At 41.1% G+C, this 11341-nt stretch overlaps 1 protein-coding gene across 1 annotated transcript; it reads right to left on the minus strand.

Moving 5' to 3' along the window:
* Positions 1–1861: 1861 nt before the first annotated feature.
* LOC124273382 (translocon-associated protein subunit gamma-like) lies at positions 1862–9854 on the minus strand. Its single transcript, XM_046708651.1, has 5 exons — positions 9686–9854; positions 8445–8571; positions 6533–6625; positions 3869–4000; positions 1862–2038 (listed from the first exon to the last, which is right to left on the minus strand). Exons 1-5 carry the CDS (start codon positions 9816–9818, stop codon positions 1972–1974), a joined length of 552 nt encoding a protein of 183 aa, XP_046564607.1. The 5' UTR covers positions 9819–9854; the 3' UTR covers positions 1862–1971.
* Positions 9855–11341: the final 1487 nt, after the last annotated feature.

Raw genomic sequence — 11341 nt, forward strand, 5'->3', positions numbered from 1 at the left:
CAGGTATATACATATATGTCCACCCTACAGTGTACCAGGTATATGTCCACCCTACAGTGTACCAGGTATATACATGTATGTCCACCCTACAGTGTACCAGGTATATAGATGTATGTGAACCCTACGGTGTACCAGGTATATACGTGTATGTCCACCCTACAGTGTACCAGGTATATAGATGTATGTGAACCCTACGGTGTACCAGGTATATACGTGTATGTCCACCCTACAGTGTACCAGAGATATGTCCACCCTACAGTGCACCAGGTATATATATATGTATGTCCACCCTACAGTGCACCAGGTATATGCATGTATGTCCACCCTACAGTGTACCAGGTATATGTCCACCCTACAGTGTACCAGGTATATACATGTATGTCCACCCTACAGTGTATCAGGTATATGCATGTATGTCCACCCTACAGTGTATCAGGTATATACATATATGTTCACCCTACAGTGTACCAGGTATATGTCCACCCTACAGTGCACCAGGTATATACATGTATGTCCACCCTACAGTGCACCAGGTATATATATGTATGTCCACCCAACAGTGTACCAGGTATATGTCCACCCTACAGTGTACCAGGTATATACATGTATGTCCACCCTACAGTGTACCAGGTATATACATGTATGTCCACCCTACAGTGTACCAGGTATATATATGTATGTATGTCCACCCTACAGTGCACCAGGTATATACATGTATGTCCACCCTACAGTGTACCAGGTATATATATGTATGTATGTCCACCCTACAGTGCACCAGGTATATACATGTATGTCCACCCTACAGTGTACCAGGTATATATATGTATGTCCACCCTACAGTGTACCAGGTATATGTCCACCCTACAGTGCACCAGGTATATACATGTATGTCCACCCTACAGTGCACCAGGTATATACATGTATGTCCACCCTACAGTGTACCAGGTATATATATGTATGTATGTCCACCCTACAGTGCACCAGGTATATACATGTATGTCCACCCTACAGTGCACCAGGTATATACATGTATGTCCACCCTACAGTGCACCAGGTTATACATGTATGAACTGTTCTCTGTTCCAGATGAAATGCTGAAAACTGGAAACAGGCCAAAGCGAAGAAGGCCTTTACTAGATTGGTCCAACACATGTCATCCCACGGAGGTCCTCCCTTTGTCTGCTTTAAACATGCACATAATCTTGACACTGATGATGTCAAGCCCCAAAAGCCTGACAAATTACACACATTACAGTAATGATGATTGGTAATATGGTACATTAAACCTTGCTGTATGTGTCCGAAGATCAATGTTTAGCGGTCAAGTAAAGAGTCAGACACAAATGGGAAAGATTCTGACTTGCAATGGTTGCATGCAGACATAAAGATTAGTGAGTGAGTGAGTGAGTGTGGTTTTATGCTGCTTTTAGCAATATTCCAGCAATTTCACGGCTGGGGACACCAGAAATGGGCTTCACACATTGTACCCATGTGGGGAATCAAACCTGGCCCTTCGGTGTGATGAGCGGACACTTTAACCATTAGGTACTCCACTGCCCTCATAAATATTACGTTGAGCTTTAAAAAATAGGTTGAACTTGTGTATGTACATAGATAAATCGAGCCTCAGGAATCCTACAAGCCCATTTTTCGTTTACGTGTTGCAATACAGCATAGCTTACATTGCCAAGTCCTTGTTGTCACAGCTGAAATTCAGTTTGGTGGAACAGGATCCAAAGCATCTGCTGAACTGATCCAACCTATTCTAAATGCTAAGGAAATCTGACACATCTGTTGATGAATGGGTCATGGCGACCCAAACATCACAGTTCTCCAGCAGGAAGAATAACAGAAGCCTGTATTTGTAAATAAATGAATAAAATGTTTTATTTTTCACTTGAAACCATGTGTATGACATTTGATAAATTTCTGTTTCTAGAGCATCATGATGAAATCGCTGTCTGTGACCTTTTACTTGGAGCTGGTAGAAAACAGTGCTAGCAGACCAGCTGAGGCGCCAACGGAAACCACGTAATTCCTGGCAGGTTGTCAAGGAAACAAATCAGTGAAAATACACAGAAATGAAAAACATGATAAATGGCAGAGTCCCAATGCTGACTTTTGGTCAACTGGTTGCTGATAAAACAATACATGTTATTTAAGGATCTGTCACATGTTGATACAATATTAATTGGACAGAAGCCAGATTAATACAGGAAGAAGATGTGATGTACGATCTTGAAGGTTATCCACTGAGTGAGTGAGTGAGTTTAGCTTTACGCCACTTTTAGCAACATTCCAGGAATATCTTGGTGCGGGACACCAGAAATGGGCTTCACACATTGTGTCCATGTGGGGAATTGAACCCGAGTCTTCGGCATGACGAGTGAACGCCTTAACCACTAGGCTACCCCACTGCCCCTGTAAGCTATCCACTTTGTTAAAGTCAAAGTATGGGTGGCTACAGACCAAGGATCAGCATAGCTGAGAATCTGATCCTTGTATGCTGCCCATGTACATTACCACTGCAAGGCAAAGGAAAATAACTCATAACAGCCAGATGTGATATCTCATACCATTGATCCGACTGTACCAAAAGGTATTTTTCAAACTCAGGGGCATGAAACTGTGAATTTGGCAAGTCTCTGGTTATATATAAATATATGATCCGTGCTATCAAAACAATGCATGAGCAACTGTCATACAGCACCTCCCAACAATAGTGGTGGGACACATCTGCAGAAAGATTTAAGCATGTGTACTCACTATAACTACCTGAACACATTAGTGCAGATAATCTAGTGATTGATATTCTGAGCAATGCTCCAAGCTATTGGGGTAAGATGACATGCAATCCACCAAATCACCAGGCCTGACGATCCCATCTATTGCGCTGCCTCTTGAAATAATCAGGGCTGCTGGGGAGCAACTTTAACCTGGCATTTTCAGGGTGATCTAGATAACTCCAGGGTGCTCCATGAGATAAACAATAGGAATTGTTGATATAATTCCCAAATACACCTCCAGGAACAGTGACCTCAATTACAAGCACAACCTATCAAAGGGCACTAAAATAGAAGGAATTAGTTTGTTGTTTAACATCGCACTCAGCGATATTCTAGCTATATGGTCGCCATCTATAAATTGAGGCTGGACCAGAAAGCCAGTGATCAACAGCATGAGCATCGATCTACGTAATTGGGATACAGGGACATGCATCAACCAAGACAGCAAGTCTGACTACCCGATCTCGTTAGTTGCCTCTTACGACAAGGCCTAAAATGTTTTTGTTGTTGTTCCGATTACCCGACCTACCCTTGAATTTTGGTGCCGACCCAAGTTTTTTTAAGAGGTATGATTAAAATAAGCTTTCAGATACCATTGTTTTTGTCCTGGCACCAACAGACATTGGTCATTCTTATAGAGAAAGTCAACATGATGGCCGCAGGCTTGATTGAATAAACAATTACACATTGATAAATGTGTTATTTGTTCGTACTTTACTTCTAAAAACAAATGTGAAAAAAAAAAAGAATTCCTTACTACCGACCCTAAATTTTGAAGATGTGTAATCAGAACCACAACATTTTTTTTCTGTTTGGCCCAAGCATGGGTTGATGAAGACCAATTCTAACCCAGATCTCGATGGATCTATAAAGAAATAGTTTCCTTAAATAGACTTAATTTATTGCATAAACCTCTTTGCCGGTATACCTTTACTGAATATGCAGAAACCATCATACAAGTACTGAATGAGCCTGACTGCCTAAACCATGAGTCTCCCCAGGTGTCACGCAAAGGTAACACGAACCCCACGACTAAGTCGCCAACACTGAATGTTTGGTGAATTTGACACAATCAAGGATACAGATTTGGGTTGAAGTTTTTCAGGGCGTAGAATGACACCACTATCAGCAACACGAGGTAGAGGGCGTTGTTGTAGAAAATGGAAAAAGTTGTGGCTTCGTAGTCAGCAACTTCATTTTTCTTCCAGAGGATTCTGAAACAGTAATGAACTCACATTAGCAACATCGGAGAGAGATGAAATATATCGGGAGATACTTAACATACATTCAGGTACCTAAGTTAACAGTGTGATCTACATCATCGCAATTACCCAGGTTACAGCTTCATCAGATACATTAACGTCGTAACATACATCGAGAATATGATTTCTAACATCAACGTCAACATCCACATCACAACTGTCATTGAATACATTCATTACAGTCATTGCTTATATCAATGCTTCAGCCTACGTCAATGTCATCACCTCCTTCATGAACATGATCGTCAACATCAACGTCAACACCTGCATCATGACAGTCACCGTCACTATCATAACAGTCATCACCACCATCATCAATGTCTTCGCCAACATCATCAACGTCAACACCTCCATCATGACAGTCACCGTCAGTGTCACCACTACTGTCATCACCATCATCAATTGTCATCACCATCATCATCAACTGTCATCACCATCATCAATGTCTTCACAAACATCATCAACGTCAACACCTCCATCATGACAGTCACCGTCAGTGTCACCACTACTGTCATCACCACCATCAATTGTCATCACCACCATCAATTGTCATCACCATCATCAATTGTCATCACCACCATCAATTGTCATCACCATCATCAATGTCATCACCAACATCATCAACGTCAACACCTCCATCATGACAGTCACCGTCAGTGTCACCACTACTGTCATCACCATCATCATCAACTGTCATCACCATCATCATCAACTGTCATCACCATCATCAATGTCCTCACAAACATCATCAACATCAACACCTCCATCATGACAGTCACCGTCAGTGTCACCACTACTGTCATCACCATCATCAACTGTCATCACCATCAACTGTCATCACCATCATCAACTGTCATCACCATCATCAATGTCTTCACAAACATCATCAATGTCTTCACAAACATCATCAACGTCAACACCTCCATCATGACAGTCACCGTCAGTGTCACCACTACTGTCATCACCATCATCAACTGTCTTCACCATCATCATCAACTGTCATCACCATCATCAATGTCTTCACAAACATCATCAATGTCTTCACAAACATCATCAACATCAACACCTCCATCATGACAGTCACCGTCACCACTACTGTCATCACCACCATCAACTGTCATCACCACCATCAATTGTCATCACCAACATCATCAACGTCAACACCTCCATCATGACAGTCACCGTCAGTGTCACCACTACTGTCATCACCATCATCAATGTCATCACCATCATCATCAACTGTCATCACCATCATCAATGTCCTCACAAACATCATCAACGTCAACACCTCCATCATGACAGTCACCGTCAGTGTCACCACTACTGTCATCACCATCATCAACTGTCATCACCGTCATCAACTGTCATCACCATCATCAACTGTCATCACCATCATCAATGTCTTCACAAACATCATCAATGTCTTCACAAACATCATCAACGTCAACACCTCCATCATGACAGTCACCGTCAGTGTCACCACTACTGTCATCACCATCATCAACTGTCATCACCGTCATCAACTGTCATCACCATCATCAACTGTCATCACCATCATCAATGTCTTCACAAACATCATCAATGTCTTCACAAACATCATCAACGTCAACACCTCCATCATGACAGTCACCGTCAGTGTCACCACTACTGTCATCACCATCAACTGTCATCACCATCATCAATGTCTTCACAAACATCATCAATGTCTTCACAAACATCATCAACGTCAACACCTCCATCATGACAGTCACCGTCAGTGTCACCACTACTGTCATCACCATCATCAACTGTCATCACCATCAACTGTCATCACCATCATCAATGTCTTCACAAACATCATCAATGTCTTCACAAACAACATCAACGTCAACACCTGCATCATGACAGTCACCATCAGTGTCACCACTACTGTCATCACCATCATCAATTGTCATCACCATCATCATCAACTGTCATCACCATCATCAATGTCTTCGCCAGCATCATCAACGTCAACACCTCCATCATGACAGTCACCATCAGTGTCACCACTACTGTCATCACCATCATCATCACCATCATCAATGTCTTCGCCAACATCATCAACGTCAACACCAACATCCATCATGACAGTCACCATCAATGTCACCGCTACTGTCATCATCACCACCATCAACTGTCATCACCATCATCAATGTCTTCACAAACATCATCAATGTCTTCACAAACATCATCAACGTCAACACCTGCATCATGACTGTCACCATCAGTGTCACCACTACTGTCATCACCATCATCAACTGTCATCACCATCATCAACTGTCATCACCATCATCATCAATGTCTTCGCCAACACCATCAACTGTCATCACCACCATCATCAACTGTCATCACCACCATCATGACAGTCAGCGTCAAGTGTCACCACTACTGCTAAGACCTACATCAACTCTGTCATCACCACCATCATCAATGTCATCGCCAACATCATTGTCTGTAGCTCACCTCTCATCCTTCTCCTTCTTGGTCATCTTCTTGTCATCAGCCAACTTCTTCATCAGCTCCCGGGAGACAGCCTCCTCCCTCTTCAATGCAACTCTGAAACAACACCATTCTTTTACTGTTTTGGAAAAACATTTATCTTTAAATAAGATTCTTAAGATCCTAGGGCAGTATTTAAGACACAATACAAATCATTTTGATAGCTTCACTTAGCAAATAGATAGGGAACAAAAGATCGAATCAATTTGTTTTAATGCTAAATGAATTGGAAATTATCAGATTCTCGTAACCATGGCAAGAGTCAAAGTACCAAATTTTGCAATGAAAAGGATGGAATGGAAGATTTCACACTGCATTCAAGAATATTCCACCTACTTATAAATCTGCCTGTATGCGTATGTGTGGGCTACTTGTACAAGTCCTGACTCCAGATCTCACTGTTCTAGACAATCTGACACCATATTGCAGTTTAACATAGATGCTCCACTCACTTTACTGACTCTGAGACAACTGGTTCTAAATCACTTCACTGTCAACACCAGGCAGGGTAATATTATAACATCATCACTGTCTTTTAACTTTCAAACTTTCACAGATGCTCTGTCATTAGACCACATAGACTTCATGAATCATATCTTGAAGGTTAACGAGTGAGAAAGTTTAACACCGCAACATTCCCGCCACATGACAGAAGCACTAAACTGGCCCTGATAAACCGTTGTCTGAAAGCACTTCTTACACTTACCAAAATTATCTCTGGGCAACATTTCCAGAAGTATATATGGAATAACTGTACGTGTACATACAGCATGAAAACTTGGCTTGAATAGATGACTATAACCTGCCTTAAGTATGGGCACCTGTACGCAGGTATATCTGAGTGTACCACAATTATAAAAATCTTGGTATAACACTTTTTTTTTATTATTATAGGATATTTGTATAGCGCACATATCCAGGCAACTAGTGCATGCTCAAGGTGCTGGTATTGTTTTCCCTCAATCATTTGATGTCAATCTCAATGGCACATCGTATTATCAATCTCAACTCCCTGGGGAGTATACAAATCTTGCAGCCACTAGGCGCACCGAGTTATTGTGGCTTTCTCATCCTAACGAGGTACCCATTCACAGCTGGGTGGACTAGGACACATAGTCACAGTACTTTGTCCAAGTTCACTCACGTTGCAGTACCCTCAAGTAGGTGTTGGCACGTATTCATGTGGCCACCATCTGGTCATATACCGGATTCATGGGTTCTTTTAAGAGTACAGGGTTGTGTACTGTACACTAGTGGTTGTGACAACATTGACAGAGTCTGCACACAAAGTTGACTCCAAGGTTTTTACACCTGGTCACAGGTGGGCTCGTCCCCATCAACTCAACCTCGCTGGATCACTAGCCTGGCACCTTAGCCAGCTCACCCACCGCGCCCCTCTAAATGTGTCCAAAATGTCCTTCAACAACATGGCGGCCCCATGGCTGTATTAAGCCTCTGGTTTATTTCAATGTTATGTGTGGAGTGCTGCGGCAGCCGTCAGTGCAGGTTTACCTATTCCATTTTCAGTTAATGAAAGTCAAAGCATAGGAGCTTGAGAGAGGGGAAGGGTGTGGGGTTAAGTGGTACAATATGACATTTCTGGAAATCGTTCATTTGCAGTTCTTGAAGTCAGCTTCACAGTTGGAACCAGAAGAAACCGGGCAGTTTTCTCTTCCCACAAATTGAACATTTTTATGCAATCATACTGTGAAACAGCTTCTCTGCTGGATTTCTCCCCATGTAACCTAAAGTCACCTAAATGGTCTGTGTTTGTTCGTTGTTTAACGTCACACTCAATATTGCAGGTATATGGAAAATCATCATGTGTGGACTAGACAGTTCAGTGATCTACAGAATGAGCATCGAATGTACTTACTTGTGCTTTAAAACAAACTTGACATTTTTGTACGCAAAAGCTACAAAGTAGGTACTGACAAGAGTCATGGCTGCAAACAAGATCCCTGACTGATACAGATCCATCTGGTGTATCCTCCAGAACAGCCCTGGAAATACAAAACAGCATATATAGTTACTGTACATATCTATAGATTTCATGAGATCTACTCATGAGCTGATAGTAGTATGGAATAAGGTCAGATGTTCTCTCAGCAAAATGAAAAACCTGTTTGTTTCTGAGCACAGGCCTAGTTCGAAACAGAAAACTCTCTGCTCTCGTAAGGAGGATCTTCAGCCCATGCTTTATAAAATAGTTTCAAATATAAAATTCTTTCACCACTAAACTGCTTCCTAACAGATTAGGGCACAACTGTGTGTGCTCATGTACATGTAAGAAAGGCTCCACTATAAGCAAACCAGCAACAACGGCATGAAACAAAATACTGCAACAATAACAACATTGCACAAATAAGATGGAAATCAGAACTCTTCCTACAAAGCTTCCTCCCTAGGTCAATCATCATGTGGAATGGCATACCACAACCATCAGACTGTCACCAACCGTATCTGTGTTTTAGTCATCGCTCAGGGCTGAGCATGTCATGAGTGAACTGTACCCACTTTCTTTTTATCTATGTTTGAAAACACAAATATATGTTGCAAACATACATTCGCTTTTTATGAAGAAAGAAATCACAAAAAAATATTGAAATAGTTGTCTGTTTGTGCCACCCTGGCGGGCTGCGCAGCACACTCAAAGCAGGAACATTTACACCCCTCGTAGGGTCTGTTCCTTCACGGGAAGAGAGAGTACTGCAATTGACATGTTTTGTAAACATGACATGTTCTAATCATACAAATGCGATCCTTCTTTCCTCTGTCAAACAAACAATATAAACATCTCTTGTTTTTCAAATGATTTTGATTATATCTTGTTTCAAATTCAAATGAAAACCATCATGATCTGGTAGATAGACGTGAAGTAGTGATCGAAAATGGGACACACATTTATGCTCAACACTGTTTGCATATCCTTTGACAAATTAAAGATACAGAGTTTTAGGGTATGTTAAAATTAAACAAATTTTTCATCAGATTTGGATCTCTCAGTCAAGAAGGACATAGTAATCAAACAGAGGACGATCCACAACAGGAAGTCTGCAACCGGTGTAAACGTGGCACGTGCACGTTACCATTTATCGAAATCGGGGTAATACTTACACATAGGGATGGCAGAAACGATTAAAGCATTTCCATAGAACAAAGCCGATGATTTTGTTGATACATTTCTGCTGAAATCTTGAAGCAGAAGTTCCTCCTCACGCGAGAGCTTTGCTGTCTTTCCTCCTGCCATCTTGACAATATTTTGTGAAAGGTCGGTGCGACTCGTGTGACGCGTCACTAAAGGGAAATAATCACTACCATTGGGTGTCATCCCGCTAAAATATTTATTTCTGAATGCCCTCTGGCCAAAGTGTCATTAGCTGGCCTCTGTAAGGCAATCCACACGTGACAAATGTTTATGACCGCAATCTTATCCTTAACGAAAGCAGGTAAACTGTAATAAACAATGATCCCTGAAATAGCGGTATAAACCAAACATGCAAATCGACGTTGAATATATATTATCAGAAAACGCAAATTCCATTCGGTCGGTTTATTTCTGTATTAAAACATTTTGTTTAATCAGAAACCCATGAAAAGAAAAGCGATATGCTAGCGATAACAGCTGTTATATGTGTATAATAGAAAGATTATTCTGATAGCTGGTAAAATTCATTGTTTTATAATATGTAATGTAACTTTTATCCAACTCATTTCAATACATCAAATAATTTTTGTGATAAAGAACGTACATTTCAAAACATTAGATATTAAAACCGGCGATAGTTTTGTTGAATTCCGATGTAGTGATAATTTAAAAACAACATACACTTTGCCGCCAGATAATATTTTCGCTTGACGTTTAAATTTTTGTTTTATCAGATACAGATGTATATTGCTTTCTAATTGCGTTGAATAATTTTGGAGTTTTTGATGTATAATTATATTAGAAGACGTACTTATTACTTATCAAGAACACAATGCGAATGAGTTGTAACAGAAGAAGGATTGTTGGGTGTGAAACGTCCAAAGGCAGCTTTAAGCTTGCCAGAGGCGCCGATTGAAACCCCCATTCAGATTTAGCCCTATAAAATATGTCATACCCAATAAACCCTATCCTTCCACCAGGTGAGTATTTGCTGTTGATTTATTGCATACCCAGTCACGTGATCCTTCCCTGGGGGTGTGGGTGTGGGGGTGTGTGACCCAACAATAAGACTTGTCACTTGGCCGGTAGGAAGTGAAGATGGTACCCCGAATCAGTGTCAGAGGTTTCTGTGTTATATCAAACGCTTGATAGAGTTCTGTCCGGAGGGGAATATTGAACAAATAATAAACTAGACCAACGATAATTAAAGGTTAAAACAAAAATAGCAGGGCTCAAAGAAAAGGTTGAAATGGACAAAAAATATGTTTTTCTGTTTGATATTTTATATCTCACCTCAACGCATTTCCATCATTAGAAGTTGCTGCAAATATTTCACAACACATACCGATTCCATTCCTTCCATCTTGCCCCTGCGCATCTCATACAATACTTGCGTACGTACGTCAGTTTCGTACCATACGTCACACGTATCACACATTCATCAAAGTATCCACGCCAATGACTGCACGGTCGAGATCCCACAGTGCGACTTGAGTGGAATACTGTACGCAGTATATGCTACACGTTCCCTCACTACGACTTCCAGTATTAAGCCTAATACTACTACGTCTGTTGCTACTATACCACAGACTGACGCTTATAATCTCTGAATATATCACTTTGAT

Source organism: Haliotis rubra, unplaced genomic scaffold (assembly GCF_003918875.1).
Source record: "Haliotis rubra isolate DU_JTF1 unplaced genomic scaffold, ASM391887v1 Scf18, whole genome shotgun sequence".
Lineage (NCBI taxonomy): Eukaryota > Metazoa > Mollusca > Gastropoda > Lepetellida > Haliotidae > Haliotis > Haliotis rubra.